Below are 17797 nucleotides of genomic sequence, written 5' to 3' on the forward strand. Positions count from 1 at the left end.
CTTAGAAGTGCTCTGCCTGCGGAGGCTGTGGAGAAGCGAGAAGTGTTTTTAAGTGGATGGGAGCTGCTGCACCTTCAGCCTTTCCAAAGGTTGGCGTGATTCTGGTGCAACTGAATGAGAGTCAGCACTTCGGCTCGCCAGGTCTTTAGGAAAAGCTGACCCTCACCTAGGAGAGGGCAACCAAACACCCCTCCTGGAGGGTTTGACTGAATCTTTGGGGGACTCAGCAGGCAGAGCTGGGTTTTTCAGCATGTTCCCAAGTTATCAGCTCTGTGAGTTCTCAGCCTCCTAGATAGGGCCAGGTTCAGGGCTCATAAGCAGTGTCTCGGGGCCCTGAGGTGGTGAGACGGGCAGTCCTGGGGTGTGACATGTGCCACAAATAGGCTGGGTTTTATCACTCTCAGCAGGAATCAGGCACTGGGCTCAGTTACCTTCCAATGGGCTTTAAACTACTTTTAGCATCCTGGTGCTAATCCCGTCTCCAAATGTAACCCAGGTAAAAATTTGAAGAGCTTAATGGAGATGCATGGGGCTGCAATAGGAGCAGGAGACAGCCCCCTATGGAGCCTGTGGTCCTGCCCACTGCAACGTGCCAATGCAGCGCCGATGCACGGCTTAAATCCTTGCTAAGCCCTCGAAATTGGCTTAGCTGGGCACAGCCCGGTGGCTGTCCCCTTACCCCCTGCCATCAGCGGGCTGGGGGCTGTGGCTGCGGGCTGGAGAAAGCTCAGGGTGTGAGGAGTAACAGCACGTGCTACGAAACTGGCTGCAGCAGGATATTTATTAGTAGGAAAGAACATTTAGGGGGGTTCAGTAGGGGGATTCGTGTGAACCTTCGGTATCCACCATACATTGGTTTTCATCAAGATTGTTCAAGGTTACATATTTATATAAGAAAACAAAATAATTCATATTTAGGTGCAATCAGTAATTCCAGTATGAAAAAGCACCATGTCACAAAACAGTTTACAATACAAAATTCTTCAAAATCTAACATTTAAAAACAATATTTGTTCAACAGTAATAACAATACAGTAAAAAAATTCTTATTTCCCTTCAAACAATACTGCTTATATATTTTGGCACTGAAAAAGAAACTATCACAAATGCGCCTTTTTAACCACACGATGCTGTTTTGTGAGTGTCTATAGAACAAGGAAAAACATGCTTTTGAAGTCAGTCATTTTGTCAGGTGCAGGCTGAAGTGCTTTCTCCTTTAAAAAGGAAAAATATATATATATTTATATGAAAAAAATTAAATTGGTAAGCTGCAGCATGTCTTGCCTTTTGGCCCAGGATGGGAGAAGCATCTCTCTCAGAGTCTGTTGAGGCGGCCCTGCCTGAAGGGCTGGGTGCAAGCCCCTCTGCCCCCACCACGCCTGACCAGAAATGCAGATCTGAGCCCCCCAGATGCCCCAAATTTGGATGGACCCCAAATTCTTACTACATTAAACACCCCAATAGGATTCTAACCCCATACTTGCAGCTCAGGCTAATACTTCCTTCTTGGATAATGTGTCATTATGTTTCAATTTTAGTTAATTTTTTTTCAAGTCACTTGTGCAAAGTGTCTTAAAACGTGAACCCAGTACATTTGTCCCACTAGAGCCAGAAATGGCAAATAAAGCAGAGGGTCTCACATCAGCCCGGCTGCAGCCTGCGGTGGTGGGGCTGGCCAAAGTGTGTGATCTGGATGCTTGAGTCTGAGAGAGAGAGCACGACAGAAGAACAGACTTTTGGGGGAAGAATGAGCTCAGAACTGACCCCTATGGAAATGAGAAGGCGGGCACTACACTCCATGTCGAACAACGGCGCCTGTGTGCAGCTACGACGGCCCTTGGAAAGGCTGATCCTAGTGAACATGCAGTCCTTGGTGCTAGCTCTAAAAGCTGAACAAGAACAAAACAAAAAAAAATAAATTGTTTTAAATAGTTTTTACATCTTACATCAAAGATGCCACTACGAGAACACAATAGTATCACACGTTAATTAGTACAGTCTTCAAAATGCAAACCGACGCTGGTAAGACTTCCATACATTCTGCATATCATATGTACAGAAGAGAAGAGCTTCTCGAGAGGAGAGGACAGTCAGAGAGAGAGAATTTCCTTTTTTTTTTTTTTTCTTTTTTTTCTTTTTTTCTGAGTTGCATAATACAAATACATTATCAGCATAAGAAAACTTGACTCCAACACCAAAAATTCGAGGAAGGTCCTAGCTGGGAGCTCATAGCGTGCTGCTGAGGGGCACAAAACACAGACACAGCCCTCCGCCAGGCTCTGTCCCCTCTCGTGAGCTGGTCGTCTGCTCTCCTTGTGCAGGGTGGGTTTCGCACGTCACTGCGGGTACGTGTTCCTACAGCACGCAGCGGCACAGAGACAGATCCCGAGAGCTGCCCGCGGCCTTTCTGAAGGCAAAACCCCTCTGGAAGTCCTCTCGGGCGGGTGCTGCCTGGTGAGAACTGGCCGGAGACTCAGAATATCACCACAGGAGATCACAACAGAAGTGGGGAGAAAAATTAACACATCACAATAGCTACAGGCAAGCACACGTGGGACACTAACAATTCGAGACAGCCGTAAGAAAATTATGCAGACCAAATTCGTGTAATTCGTAGTTGTCCCTCTCCTTTCCGAGTTGCAAAAAGTCTTTCTTAGGATATGTAGGTTTGCTTACCAAGCATTCGTCTAGAGAGGTATCTCCTTTTGCCAAGACACAGAATATGCTGAACGCCGTGCTGCTGCATTTAGTCTGCCCGTGGTAGCTTATTGAAAATTAGGTTTGGTTCCTCTACTTTACGCTGCGACGCAGAGACAGCCTGGGAGCAGTGGTGAGAAAGCTCTCTGTGGTCATGGACTTCATAGGGAATGGGGCACATGGATCCCTTCAGCTTTCGGCCGTGGGTTATTTCAATTTGTTAGCCTCCACAGCACCAGAAACATTTGCCCAAATTCACACAAACACACCTATAACTAGTTAATTCTGCACGTATTCTGTCACCGACTAGGGCATATTTGTAAATCAAAGGTATGAAGTGCTTCTGTCAGAAGATGCTCGTAAAGGTCACCTCGGGTTCAAGAGCAAATTAGCACTGAATACACAGATATAAACTACAGGACTGCGTGGATGGAAATGAAGAGAGCAAGTGGAAGAAGTAAGGGTATTGAAATGCAACTCCGTCTTCTTGCAGGAAATATGCAGACAGAAATAATCCCTAACCTGCTTAAGCACTTCATTTTTCCTAGGCACAGCAAGCCCACCTCGCTCGTAATTGCTCTGGCAGATCTGCTCTTGGGTTCACTGAGACTTCTCCTAGCATGTGAGCTACACGACATGCAGGGCTGAATCTGGGAGGATCTAAAACAAATAAATCAAGAACACAACTAAACCATGAGTGAGGAAATGAAACAGAAAATGCCACAGAAACATGATCCTGTAGGGCATTCAAATGGCTAACACAGCACAATGTCTTTAGTAAGCTTCCTCCGATCTTTATCAAATTGAAACTCTGTTTTTTTGGTTGTTGTGGTGGTTTTGTTTTCTTTTGTTTTCTTTCAGATACTAATAAAAAACTAGTTGGTTGCCCTGGAAATGGGAATAAGCTACTGACAGGAAATGAAAAGGTGCTGGTGGCAAGGAGCTCCGGGTTCTCTCCCAATTAATCTCCCCTCCGAGTGCAGCCAATTAACGGCACAAACTGTGATTAGAATTTAAGAAGATTTCCTCAGGTGGGTCTACTAATCGCCACCATCCTGTTCAGGGGAGGGAACCCGAGGCCAGCCCTGAGGAGAGAACCAGAGGTCGCACCCTTGACGTGTGCCTTTGACAGGCGGCAGGAAGAGTTTGTGCCCGACATCACTCCACTCTGCCACAATTACCTCTCGGACCACAGCACCAGGATGCTCCAGGCAGCATCAGGCTGAATAGGAAGATGCTGTTCCTGCCTGGAAGAAATCAGGTCTCCATGGGATAAGCCGCAGGAGCGGAGAGCAGTCACCGGTTGGGTTCAGACTGCGGCGCGTCAGCAAACACACACACACGATAATGGAGACCACATTGTTCCAGGGGTTCAGCACGTTCCTGAAATGTTTAACGCTGCCACTGCTGAAAACAGTAAATAAATAGTGGGGCTGGCAAGGTACACGCTGGAGGGCCGAGGGCTGGGAAGCAAATCAGAAGCTGTTCCACCTACGTGCATCCAGCCTGGCTCCTCCAGATGTCACAGGCCTGGGGTTTTTATTTGTTCACAGGGAGAGGGTGGGGATGGCAGCTAAAAGAGGGGAGGGAAGCCTTGGGGAGCCCAGCACCCTGAGCCCTGGGAAGGGGAGAACGCCTTTGGGATCAGATCAGGGCAAGAGGGGAAGATCTGAGACATCTCTCAGCTGCGGAGCGAGCAAACACAGCGGAGAGGGTGGCCACAGCATGCTTCAGATGAACATCTTTGTGGCCAGACCCCAAACCCCAGTTTTAGCATGTGGTGACCCAGGGCAACACAGCCCCACAGGTCCCACGGGCTGGAAGGATGAAAAGGAGCTGCTCTGTAACTGCTAACGGGGAGCTTCGCCGCGGGGATCCAGACCCTGGTCTGAAGGCAGCAATGTGCCTCGCTGTTTTTCATTCTTCTTGTCCTTTCACTCCATTCGCCACAACCCAAGCTCTTTCTTGCCTTGCTCATTGTGCATTAGCCAGCATTTTACAGGTGATATCTTAATCCCAGCTATACATAATAAAATAAGGTGACCTGTGGGAGCCATGAGGAAATCCAATCTGTGCATTCCTGGCCTTTCTGGCTGTTTCTGGTTAAGGTATGGAGAACATATCTGAAAAGCTTTTTCCCTCATCCTGTGAAAATCCCCATCCCTGAAACAACGATTAGCTCACGTGGACATCTGAAACCAACAGCAGCAAAAGCCAGCCTGGAGCAAGGGATGCTGCTGAGACCCTCAGAGCAGCCAGAGGTGGTTTCTGCAAGGGATGAAGATGCTCATCATGCTTTGCCCACAGCTACACTTGGAGCCGAACCAGCAGCTCCCCGGGGAGCATATGGCATTTCCCAACTGGGGCACGGTGAGCAGCTCTGCAAGGGGGAGCAGAGCTGCTTCTGCAGCTGCACATTCGTGCTAAAGGTATTTTAAAGAGCTTTTTGCCAGCAATGCTCTGCCTGGATGTGCAGAGCAGAGCTACCCAGTTAGGAGATACCATTTCTGTGCTAGTCTTACATTGTTCTGTGGGCCTGGCACGTCGCTGCCTCGTGTCTTATCTGCCTGGTGCACGAATCAAAAACTCCTCTTGGAGCCCTGCTCAGCTGCCTGCTGCTTGCCAAACTCCTCCATGTCTCTGAGCATGGCTCTGCCCGTGGTACCAGGGAAACCAACTTCCCCCACTTCCAGGCTCCTACGTGAGATCACATCCAGCATGACAGAGCAATGAACACATCTGAATATTTGTGCAAAAGACAGATAAAATGTCCTTCTCCACTGGTCTCACACCAGAGACCCCCTGGACACATGAAACCGAGAGAGAACCATGAGAAGGACAAAAAGAGGAGCTGGTGTGCCGGGTGTTCAGGACAGGTCTCGTCCAGCCCTCCTCAGCTCGTTTTGCTTTGTGTCCCTGCACCAGGCCACAAAAACAAACCATTTTGGAGAAAGCCTCCTTTACCCTGCTATGATTCTGCATCTTCATGGGTGTTGCTAAAAGAAAAAAAAAAAAAGACACTTTTATAACAGTGGGGACAGCTGCGCTCACTGCGGTGCAGGGGGCTCCCTCCCACTGCTGCGTGTCCCCAGGGACCTGTCACTTGTCACTGTGTCCCCCCGCTCACATGTACCGGGCATCATACGGCCACGGCCACGTTCTCATCTCGGCTTATGCTGCGGATTAGGGCTCAGCAGCAGCTACCACAGCTCACCCAGTTTCCATGAGTCAGCCGAGCCCGGGTTCAGCTCATGGGGACAGATATTAATCTTGGGGACCTGGGGATGTGTGAGCTTGTCTTGTGCCCCTGGGCGCTGCTGCTGCACGCAGACCACTTCCAGCCACAGAATTTGCATACTTCTGGCTCCGTGTTTTAAGCAGCAGTGTCCTGAAAAGGCGGAGGTCATGCTTTCTAGCAGAGAACAACAAAGGACAAAATGCCACAGCAATAAGGTAAAAATCCTAAAAGCTGCTAGGAGGAACAGCACAGCCCCATTATCTCAGGAACACTCCCTGCTGTGAACTCGCAGGGTTCCGAATCACGTTGAAACATAGATCTTTTTTCATCCCCTCTCAAGCCATAAGAGCTCACAACACACATACGCTGTTCTTACAAGGGTTGTGCTCCTCTTTCCCTTCCCAAAGCACTGCCAAACAAAGACGGCAAAGAGCACCAGCCACAGACATCACTTGGCATCTTCTGGCCCAGAATTTCGCAAGCTATGTGGATCCGGTCTGCGTGCTGGATGTGCTCATTAATTCGTCTGGATAATAACTGAGTGAAGGTTACTTTTCCCACCAGCAAGTACTATTAGAGGATGTATCTGTGAAATTGAGAGGTGACATGCAAGAGCATGTGCTGTCTGCCAGCCTTCCTGTACGGAAATATTTCTAATTGATCTCTTCAAAGTGCCTAACTTGCTGCGTAATTTTATACCGGAGAGGTCAGTCATTTTGTTTTCAGAAGGTGTATGCAATGACTGCAAATGCTAACGGTAGCAAAGCAGAAAAACACAATCCAGCATTCAATGCTTCAGTTCTGCTGCTCTGAGGTCTGCAGATGCTCCCATAACTAGCCCAGCTAGGGCTCACTTTCAAAGCACACGCAGAGGCAGAGGCAGAAAAGGATAGTTAATAATTTAAAACAACACCAGTCGTCAGCGGTAGGCAGGTAAAAGAGTAACCTGTGTTCACTCTGTAAATGTTTATACAACACTTTTATCTGCAGCTATGTCCTCTGCAGCTGGGGGCTAGCTCTTATTCTTCCAGATCTCATGAGCTGTGGAAAGAATTACATCTCCGCTGGCCTGGGGTCATGTCGCAGGTTGTGTTTTCCAATGTGTGTCGGACAGCATTAACACGTGAAACCCTGAAACTACCGAGCAAAAACAAGCTAAAGTTAGGTGCTGGGCCAGAAATGCCTTGTAAAACTAAACAGAGATGGAATGCAGATGCTTAAATAAAAGGCGACGTCTTAAAAGTCTTAGTCACGTGCAAAAAGTCTCAGTCACAACAGCAAAAGGAAGATGGGACCAGAGGAAGCCTTCACATCCATCCCCAATAAGTGCCATAAGTGCCAGCTTTTATAGGTCTTGGCTCTACAGGAGGGCAGGCACAGGCTCTCCTTGGCAGGTCCGAGCTGTGCACAGGATGCCTGCTGGAGGTTAGGGAGAAATAGTGGACAGACTGGAAAAATCAGTGCAAAATTTGCCGGCGATGCTTGTAAGAGCTGAGAGCATGAAGTATTGCGAGCTGTTCGCGTCTGTGCTCGGGCCTCTCCTGCTTTCTCACTCTCCCCCACACACCTCTGCTCAGGATTTTAATTAATTTCACAGGAATAAATCATCAGTTGGCTTTCTGTGATCATTTGAGACAAAAGTGTGCGCCTGAAGATTTTTATTATGTGCAATTAGCCACTCGTGATCGTTTTAGTACAACTGATTAACAATGTTATTTTTAATTTATTTTTATTTTATTTTAATAGGCTTTGCATATCAAACCTGGCAAAGCAAATGGTAATGAGAAATTAAGTCTAGGGATCTTTTTTTTCTCTCTTAATTATCGTACACGCTAGCTAGTGTTCAACAAAAAAATTATTCACACTCGGCTCCTTTTTCATGACTTCTAATTAGTACTTAGTTAATCATCATCTGCGAAGCAGACTTATTTCACTCCTGTTTATTTTAAATTAAGGCTACCGGGGGATTAGCATCTACAAGGCCACTTGACAAACCGCCAGCCTCGCCTGCCAGGCACAGGTCGTCCTGCCGAGCCCACTGCCCGCCCGGACACCTCGCCAGGGGGATCACTGAGCAGCCTGCAGCTAACGACAGATTAATGCCAATTTAGCCAGCGTAATGCCTCCTGCCACCAAAAGCCTTTCTGTCGCCGCAGCACTCGTACAGGTACCGAGCAATCCCACGCCTGCACCCCAGCTTTGGACGCAGCGCCTCTGGCCAAAAGGACGGAGGTTTTTGGGTTTTTGCAGCGGCAAATTTCAAAAGTCCTGCGTCTAGGCGAAAAGATAAACATTCAACATTTCTCTGGGAGCTGATCTTTTTTTTTTTTTCCTTTTAATTTTTATATATATAAATATACCGTAAAGCGTACCATTTCCTTGTTTCAGTACAGACTTTTGAGCTTTACTAAAATAAAGGAAATATAAATGCTACAACGTTATGCTTAAAACAAGGTTTGATGACGGCCTTCCCCCTTGGAGCAGGCCCAGAAATTGCGTCAGCTACGTGGAGAGAGACAAAAACACCCCCAAAACTTCGTACTGCACAAGAGCATTCAAAAGAGCTGGTTTGCCTCAGTTTTAGCTGCTTACAGGTGTGCATCATTTCCTTGGCTCAATGCCCAGTCTCCTTCGTAGAAACTATTTTATTACTAACCTGAAAACTTCACATTCAACACGTGTCTCCCTTAAATTCATCATCAATACCCAGTTTTTCAACATCCGTGCCTGCTTTTGCTGACCCCAAATGGCAAGAGGTATCATCAGTTGTGGATTTGGGGATCAGGACGGCAAACTGCTGGATTTTCAGATAAAGCCGTGTGAAACCAACCACTGTAAACCAAGTAAAAGCTGTTGATTTTTTCCTTTTCTTTTCTTGAAAATGTTCACAGCATTGAAACAAGGAGGTGTAGGAGCAGGGGTGCGGATGGTGCAGCCCTCACCGGTTGCGTACGATCGTCATCCTCTCTCTGAGCTTCACTGGTGCCTCCTGGACAGGAGAGGAGGTCCCAGGCGAGTCCTGCCCCACCACAACCCTTTTGCTTCAATCTCTGCTACACTTTCAGGTCCTCTGGGTGAATGCTCTGCTACTAAAGCAGCAACCTCAGACCTATCGGTATGTCTTGCTGCCAAGGGTTTTGTTGTTGGTTTTCTCTTTCTCAACGCGTACTTTCCAAAACAGACACATTAAAAACGAAAAAAAAAAATAAAAAAATCTTTAAAATGATAACACCACAATATCTGTTTAAAACAGTACTGCCCGTGCTCTGGACACATTGTTAAGAGCAATTCAGCATTCGTATAATTAATCCACGACAAAAGAAGCTATAAGATGCCACAAAAGAAGGCATAATTGGCCATACAGAGGCAACACTACCATGAATGTTGTTTGGCAAGGGGGAAAAAAAAAAAAAAAAAGCAGATACATAATTCATCCAAAGACTGGGTTCAGAACTGCCCGGCACTGCTGGGGTCGCACTGCAGGAGTCGGACTATTGACGGGTCGCTCTTGGCGCCTCGGATGAACTCTTCCAGAGAGAGCTTTCCTGGAAAAGAGACACGTCGGCTTAGCGCGGTGGGTCTGCACAGCTGCTGAGCCTGCAGGCACGTGTGGTGGAAGGAAACTGGCAGGGGGTAAGGAAAATCCCTGGGGGTGCAATGGCAGACAGAGGGGCCCTTCCTCGGGGTGCTGGTTTGGAGGAAGGATGGCTTGGGGTTGGTGGCCACAGGGCAGCACTTTCTGTGGGTGCCAGAAGGTGCTGTGGTTCCTGCTCCCTTTCCTTAAGGAAAAGAAAAAGGTGTGGTGTCCCAAAATCATCCTACAGAGAGGTAGGGATGAGCTAAGGCGAAATGTACAAGCCCTGGTTATGGCTGAGGTGGGACCCTGGATAGACCTCCTTTCAAAGAAGAGGCCACAGACACATTGATTTTTCCCATGGTTCAACAATTTCCTGAGGTTTTATGGGGATAAGAGTTATTTTGGCAGAAGTTCGGGGTGGTTTTTCTTGTTTGCCTTCAACAACAACCCTTCCAGGTGGGAGCAGACAACACAGGCACGGGCTTTTAAAAACCTAAAATCCAGGCAAATCCATACCCTGCTCCTCAGTGGAAAATATTGGGTGTTTACTAAGAGAAAACCATCTCCCACTGCGAAGTTAATGAACCGACAGGAAAAGAAATAGAATTTGAGAGGAAAACAAAAAAACAGGCTGTGGGTTCCTGAGCGGTGTTTCTGAGTACTGCACCCCTCTGAGCCCTGCCGGGTGGCGAGGAGGGACCACGGGCACCGTGGCTTGGCCCAGGGGGCCGGAGGAGGAGCGGTGAGTCCGAGGGGACACCCGGCACCTGGAGGGAGCCTACCGTCACGGTTGGTGTCCATCTGACGGAAGATCTTCTCTGTCCTCTTCTCCGGTGTTGACTCATCCTCCGGCATCTTCATGACAGAAGAAACCATCTTATAGATTGCCTGTGTGATACGAGAGCGGCAAAGAGCTGGTAAGAAACACGTTATCTCAGTGTGTTAGGGGTATGGTTATCTCCTGGTGACCACAAGAGGCAGAAAATCTCCCCAGAGCATCGTCTGGGATCTGCTCTGCAGACGCTGAGGGGAGTGGGTGGCAGCAGTACATGCAGCTGCCCTCTTCAGTGGGACACTCGTTTAGAAAATAATGTGTTGCCTTATTTAGTCACAGCTGAACACAATCTGGGCTTGTACTGAGCTTACATTTTCCATTATGAAAACAGTCTTTGGATGAATTTATCACTTGAACTGCACTTAGGCACCAGCAGCTCCCGGGACGTGGGGAGCAGAAGGACCACCGAGGTCTCGTCCCATGTTGAAGCTCACCTCAGTTTCAGCCACCTGGGCTCCATCCTCACCTCTCCTGTCCTTCTCCCCACCCTGTGTGCACCCATCTGCCTTCTCCCTGCTCGGCTGGCACCCTGCCCGTGAGAGCAGTGACTCATCCCTGCCTTTGCCAAGGCTCACAGATAAAGAAGGCTTGACCAACAACGAGGTGGCCTTCTCCTTGTGTGCCTCCACAGCTAAAAAAGCACCATTCATAATTCGTTCCACAGGGAGCAGATGTCCTGGTCCTGCACAGCACGGCTGTCACTCATCCTCACTCTTTGCACAGACAAATCCATTAGTCCTGCACGATCCCAGCTGCCCTAAAAGAGAGGTAACTTTAACTTTAAAACATAAAAGAGCGATGACCACTTCTTTGCTTCGCCTTGCCCTGGAGGCTGGGTCCTCCTGCAGGATCCAGATGGCTCACTGTGGCTCCCCCTCCCCACTTTCCACCCATGAAAGCACTCTGCCTGGCACACCACAGTCTTTTGGCCCAGGGACAGCCCCAGGACCATGACAGCTTGGGCTCACCAGCTGGAGGACGCTGCTGAGCAGCACGGACACTTTACACACAGCCATTGCCTCGGCCATCCCACTGCCTTCTCCTCTGTCAGCAGAGCCAGCTCACCTTTCAGTCTGCCTGGCGTTTAAATAACATCAAGCATGACACCCCGAGAAAGGCATTTGTCTGTTTAATGAAATATTTATCACTTAGGCTCAGTGCAGCCGAGCATCTGCTCCCTCAGTTTTGTCACCAAGGCTGAGGCCACAGATTCCCTGGTCTTCCCTCTGCTGAGTCTGTAACTCTGGTGGTAGACCCTAGTGGGAGAATATTTCAGCATGGACAATGGCTGGATGAATGGGAACATGGTGGGTACCCTTTTAATCATCATTATTTTGAGTTGCAGTGCGGGGATGCCCAAAGGCTCCCAAGGGATTTAGGGTGCCAGAGTAAGAGCCTCAGTAGATGCTGTCCATACAGTCTTGATCATCTGATGGCCAGGAGGACAGAAGAAGAGATGAAGAAGCAGGCAAATGAACACTGGGGGCAGGGGAAGAGAAAAAAAGGAGATGGCAAGCAGTGATAAGTTGTACCCGCCTCGTCCTGATCAGCATGCAAGGCTCACGGGGATCCGAGCAGCGAGGAGGCTCATAAACCTGCCACTGTGTAAGCATCTTAAGCTGTCTGGCTTTTGTCTGGGGGAGGAAGAGAGGTGGAGGGGTCATTGCCTCCCTCGGGGCGAGAGGATGGCAGAGTCTCTATTGAAAGTGTGGGAGGAATGCCCCGGCCCCGCAGCGCAGCCGTGTTTACTCTGATCAAAGCAACCATAGTAAGAATATGCAGATTTTAAGGACAAAAATAAATAAATAAATAAATAAAGCTCTTCAAGATGACTTCATCCTACAGGGTCCTTTTCACAGAGGCATGTGAAGCGAATAACAGATGAGATATTCTAGGAAAGCCAGATGGGAATAACATAGTGAGCGTTCCTTTCATGCTGAAAATGGTTACTCTGGACAAATTCTTCTGCCCTTACTCAGAAGCTCAGTGGGAAGTTTTCCCAAAATGAAAAACAGCTCAAACTGATTCAGGATCTTGGGATTTGCCCCGTGTTAATTCAGTGCAGCTACACAGGGCTCTTGATTGTGGGTTTGAAAGGGTGAGCTCTGAAGGAAGCTGGTTCCTTGCAGTGGTCCCATGGAGCCGGGCTGTGCTCACCTTGGGCTGTGTAACCTGGGACCGAAAGGCAGCTGGGGCTCTGCTCCACATGGAGCAAAGGCCTTGGCCTCACCATGCTGGGGTGGAAAGCCAGTGGGGGCATTAAGCAACCTGAAAAAAAAAATTGCTTTCCTCTCAGCCCAAATGGGATTTTTGATGCTGCCTCTGCGGAGAGCCGTATCAGCTTCTGCTTCTTCCCATAGCAGCTTCTGTTTCTTCCTGTCTTACAAATAAGCTAGCCCAGCAAGTGAAATGGATGTCCTCTTGTTCCTATTAAAATAAAAGTGTTACTCTCATCTCTTGGCTAAGTGCTCTTAAGGTGCCTTATGATTCCACGGTGTGAAAAAATGTGCCCCTAGAACAAGCTCCCGTCTTTTATTTGAAGGCTTGTTTCAAGAGACTCTTGCCAAGTATGTCCCACTTCATCCAGGGGAGCAAACACAAACCTTCTAGCCAGCTATTTTTTGAGTGGTCTGGGCTATTTAGATTATGGGTAAACATCTGAGAGATGTGAAAAGCATTTCTAGAGCAGGAGGACCTGCGGCAAGGCCTGCCTATGAAACCCCTTCCCACAGTACTTGCAGATGTGCTGTGCATGGTAGTAGCGCCACAATGGCTTCACGAAGCTGTTCTGGACCATTCATAGTGACATAGGTGGCACAAAGCAAGGAAATTCAAGTAGCCATCAGCATAACAGGGAAAATGGCTGCAGAGAAATGGCTGTAAAAGCACAAGGAAAAGCAGACTGAGAAAGAAGAGAAGGGTGGCTCACTTCTCTTCCCCATTATTTCAGGTGCAGTAAATTCTGGGCACCCTGGAAGTGTAATGGGGATGGCATTTTTTGAAGTGAATCTATGACTTTTAGACTGATTGCATTTCTTTTAGCATCCATTTTGATGTATTGTCGCATGCAAGAATCCAGATGAAAACAGTAAATCCTGCTATATCAACATGCAAATGTATGCTAGATAAGGGACTTGTAATAGGTTCCTCTGAGACATGTATCAGAGATATTAGAGTTCTGTTTTTCACTATCAGTGGCTTAGGGTACCCAGGAAGACATCTGATGCAGAATCCTGTCTTTCCATATTAAAGAATAATCATCTTTTGTTAATGAAAGTGATAGTTGCTAGCTGCTTTCTCGTAAGTCTGATCACCGTGTATCAAAGGTATCTTGATAAAGCACAAAAGGTGCTCCTTTACGTGTTTCATTTATCAGCTGAAGGTGCTTCCAGAGACCGTGCAGCAAATCCTACCCAACAGGGAGGAGCTGGGGCTGGCCCATGCAATTCGGGAACATCAGCATGACCGTGAAAACTGGAAGAAGAGATCAGGGTGAGATCTACAAATCAACTGCCTCATGAAAGGGGTAGCTTTCCTGACTGTTCATGTACAGAAATGTCTAATGAAAGACTGGCCCCCAGGAGGCTTTAGGTTGGAGGTACAGGTGGACAAAACATCACCCTGCACGTACCCTTCTGCTGCAGCTTCGTTTCTTGATGGCAGCATGGTTGTGAAAGACAACAATACAACTTGGTACCAACGTGAGGATGAAGGAGAGCAAGCATTTCAGCCTCTAAACATCCTAGTGAGCAGATCCGTGGGAAATGGGAAAAGCTGCCAGTTCTGCTGGCCCTAGCTTGGATCGCTGCAGAGATCCCAGCCACTGATGTTCTCATTAAATTTGACTCAAACACATTTGTGGGCTTGTCCTTTGTGTTTGTAAACCTTCTGATCTTGGGGGTTTATGCTGCCGTCGAGCACTCAGGCCTTCCCGAAATACTTGTCAGCAGGAAGTGGTCCTGCAGTCTTTGAGGCGCCTTCTCCTGAGGAACAGACACTTGCTTGGGCTGGGCTCCCCTGTCTTTGCTTTGTGCTTTTTGTTGGTTCTTTGGGGATTCTCTTTGTGTTTTATGGTTGGTTGTTTGGTTTGTCTTTTTTTTTTTTTTTTCATAAGGAGAAATACAGCCAGGAAAACAATAACTGGCAGCCTGTTTACCCTGCCTGGGGGAGTGGAAGATTTGTAAGGAACAGAGCATCTTCTAATGCAAATATTCCATGGAGTCTGCCGTGACACTCAGACAGGGAGGTGTCTGCAGCTCAGCGCAGTCCTGCTTCTTAACCCAGATACAAGAATGCAAAATAAAGCCTGAAAGAGAGCTCAACAACCCTACATTTGCAGCAGAGACATGTATCTGCTCTTACCAAAGCAGAGTGAGTGCTGGTGTTTGTTACTGTTTGGAGGACACAGAAGTGCCCTGACAAAAAGACAAGGGCACCATGCATTAAACTGATTCCATACAGGCAGCTTGCCATCATGGACTGTAATTTGTATGCATTCCTTTCACTTCATGTCCAGCACAAATATAAATCTGAATAATACAGTGCATAGCTAGCATGGCAACCCCCCCATGAAATAAAAAATCTTGATAACCGGCTTTTTTTTTTTTTTTTCTTTTTTCTTGTATGGTGCTGCCTTTCACAGACTCAAGCTGTGTAAATACACTACTGTACCAAAAATGTTTTAAAGCTTTCAGTAGAGTGATGTGCCTCGAGGCTGAAAACATGTTAGAGGAAGACAAAATGAGGTGGGACTCCTACTAACAGCACAAGGAAATGCATCCAAAGAAGCTGCGAAGGGAATCATCATCTATCCAGATAAGGTTTATCTATACTGGCAAGTTAATATGAAGATAGCTAGCATGGCATTAAGTATGCAGACATTGCTGGAGTTAGACAGGCAGATATGTTTTAAAATATGTGAGCTGGTTTTTAATAGTAAAGTGGTTTCAAAGTAAATTTCTTGTAGAGGGAGCCTGCCTTCCTTAAAAGTAGAAAACCTGGTTAATCTAAGATACTTGGTTCAACTGTAATTAACTGTAATTCCTTGACAGTGATTTCCCAGAGGACAGAACCACATTGATCATCATGCTAGCTGCTGTGCTTCAGCCCAGCAGAGCTCCTGGAGGAGAGCACGTTGCAGCACGTTGCTCAGAAAAAAAAAACCTACACTGGATATCAAATGCAATAGTATGGATTGCTACAAAACCCCCAAATTTCCTTATGCCAAAGGAAATAACATTTTATATTCGAGCACTAGACAGATAAACTAGAACATAACCTCCCAGATGCTGCCAGAGCTTTCCACTCAGTTCTCATTGTGGCATCTCTCCGTGCTTTGTCTGGAACGAGGGAGGCGAAGGGGTGCCTCTGAGCAGCACGTACCTGCACGATTTCCAGCATCTCCGACTTGCTGATGTAGCCGTTCCCGTCGAGGTCGTACATGCTGAATGCCCACTTCAACTTCTGCTCCAGTTTGCCTCTCGACGTTACGCTCAAGGCTATGATGAATTCTCTGAAATCTATTGTTCCATCTCCGTTGGCGTCAAAAGTGCGGAATACATGTTCCGCAAACTTAGAAGCGTCCCCATAAGGGAAAAAGTTCCCATATATTTTTTTAAACTCTTCCATAGATAAGTGTCCACTTGGACAGTCTCTCAAGAAGCCTTTGTACCACTCCTGGATCTCGTGTTCTGTAAAGTCTGTACTTTCTAGCAAATCTTGCATGACTTCAGGGCGTAGCTTGCTGTTTTGCTTTCCCATATTGGTGTCAAAATATTACCTGCAGAGGAAAAACAACTTCATTTAAATTATAGTAATTAATAATGTTTGTAAATATTAATAACAATTAGCTTGGAGGCAGTAGAAGGACTGTGTGTTGGAGTTTTCTGATGATAGTTCACACTTGGGAAGCAACCAAAACTTTGGGATATGTACCCTACTACAAGAATAATCTGAAAAAACTAGCAAGACTAACTTAACGTTATTTACATTACCTTTTCACAGTCTGGAGAACTGTAATTATGTTGAATTTATCCCACTTTCCTTTTTACATCACAAAGTAAGCAGTAGGCTGTGTGCTGCGGCACAGCCTCCAGCCAGGGCACCCAAATAACTCAGGGACCTCACCCGAAGAAGCTAACATATTTTATAACCCTGGTTGAAACCAGGTTGCTGCAGAAGATTACATTTGCTTGGTCCTGCTTCAAAATGGGATCAGAGTGCATCTGCAGCATGCATTGAAACCAGGAACTCCACTTCTAGTCACATCTTTATAGCCAGAGTCAATCAGAGCAACCCATAAATTGCCTCTTCTGTTTGGCAGGGACCAATTCTCATTTCAATTCAAATGCAGATTAAATCTGGCAAGATTTTATCAATGGTGGATTCCCCCACCCCAAACTAAAAATGTTTTGTTTTGTTTTGTTTTGTTTTGTTTTGTTTTGTTTTTAATTCTCCTTGTAGCTATAAATTGGAGCTATAACTGAGCAATAGTGAGCTGGGTGGTCATGGCTTTTAGAAAAAAAAATACCCAGACAACAAAACTGGAAATTCATTTCACTTAACAATTAAGAAATATTCTTGGAAGCAGCTTTTATCTCCGCTGTTTCAGTTAAATCACCCTAGCTCTGTTTTATTTAAGGCAAGTTGCTACATATCGCATTGTGCAGCAGATTTGCTAACGATTGATGCCCTTTGGGTTTTAGGTTTAGGGGTGTGAGTGCATTGGCTCCAAAAGCCCGCATCATCAGTTTTACTGGAAGCTTAGCATTATACCTGAGTTGTGGGAAGCTGTGCTTTATCGACAGAAACCTTCCTGAGAATTTATCATGGGAATGACAGTCACCACTAAAATCTGATGTATGGACAACTTCAGCAGAATTGCAAAATAATTTATACAAGACTCCCACGCTGTTGTCAGAACAGAGTCTTCAAGTTGCAGAGATGGATTTATGAATTATATCTAGTGTGGCAAATGAACATCCAGTAAAATGTTCTTTCTAGATCATGGTAATACTTTAAATAGAGAAAAAAATAAAAAAAAATGAGGAAGAAATTGAGGCTCCCTCTGACTGGTGAGAAGCTGAACTTCTCACAAGGTGAATTTGAACCCCCCCAGGAATAAGAAGACTGCCTTAAAATCTCCTGTGTTCTTGAACCACAACAACCCAAAAGCTGTATTGCTCAAAGGTAAAATGGGGGGATCCATCCTAGATCTGGCCGTGCTTCACAGGATCCATGGCTGGCTGGTAGCCAGATGTCTCATCTGAACTGCTGCCCTGATGGAGATGAAGATCCCCTGCCCACAGGGAGGATGACAGGGTTGAGAGGGGGAGCTTCTGCATCTCATGGACATTTCAGGACCCTGGATGATTACCTTAATCCAAATGATGTCTTTTCCCCCCATAGCATCTCTAAAACACTCAGAAAGTGGAAGATACAACCTCAAAGG

At 46.7% G+C, this 17797-nt stretch overlaps 1 protein-coding gene across 2 annotated transcripts in view; it reads right to left on the bottom strand.

The window, feature by feature from the left end:
* Positions 1-763: 763 nt before the first annotated feature.
* Positions 764-17797, bottom strand: part of NCALD (neurocalcin delta) — a 50346-nt gene continuing 33312 nt past the window's right edge. For both annotated transcript variants that reach the window (XM_084510578.1, XM_084510579.1), the window contains exons 2-5: positions 15730-16126; positions 10295-10400; positions 9361-9480; positions 764-1889 (exon numbers count right to left, since the gene is read on the bottom strand). In XM_084510578.1, the coding sequence (XP_084366704.1) occupies positions 9383-9480; positions 10295-10400; positions 15730-16107 (582 nt within the window). In that variant the 5' untranslated portion in view covers positions 16108-16126 and the 3' untranslated portion in view covers positions 764-1889; positions 9361-9382. The remainder of the gene's footprint in view (positions 1890-9360; positions 9481-10294; positions 10401-15729; positions 16127-17797) is intronic.

This window comes from Aythya ferina (genome assembly GCF_964211825.1).
Source record: "Aythya ferina genome assembly, chromosome: 2".
NCBI lineage: Eukaryota > Metazoa > Chordata > Aves > Anseriformes > Anatidae > Aythya > Aythya ferina.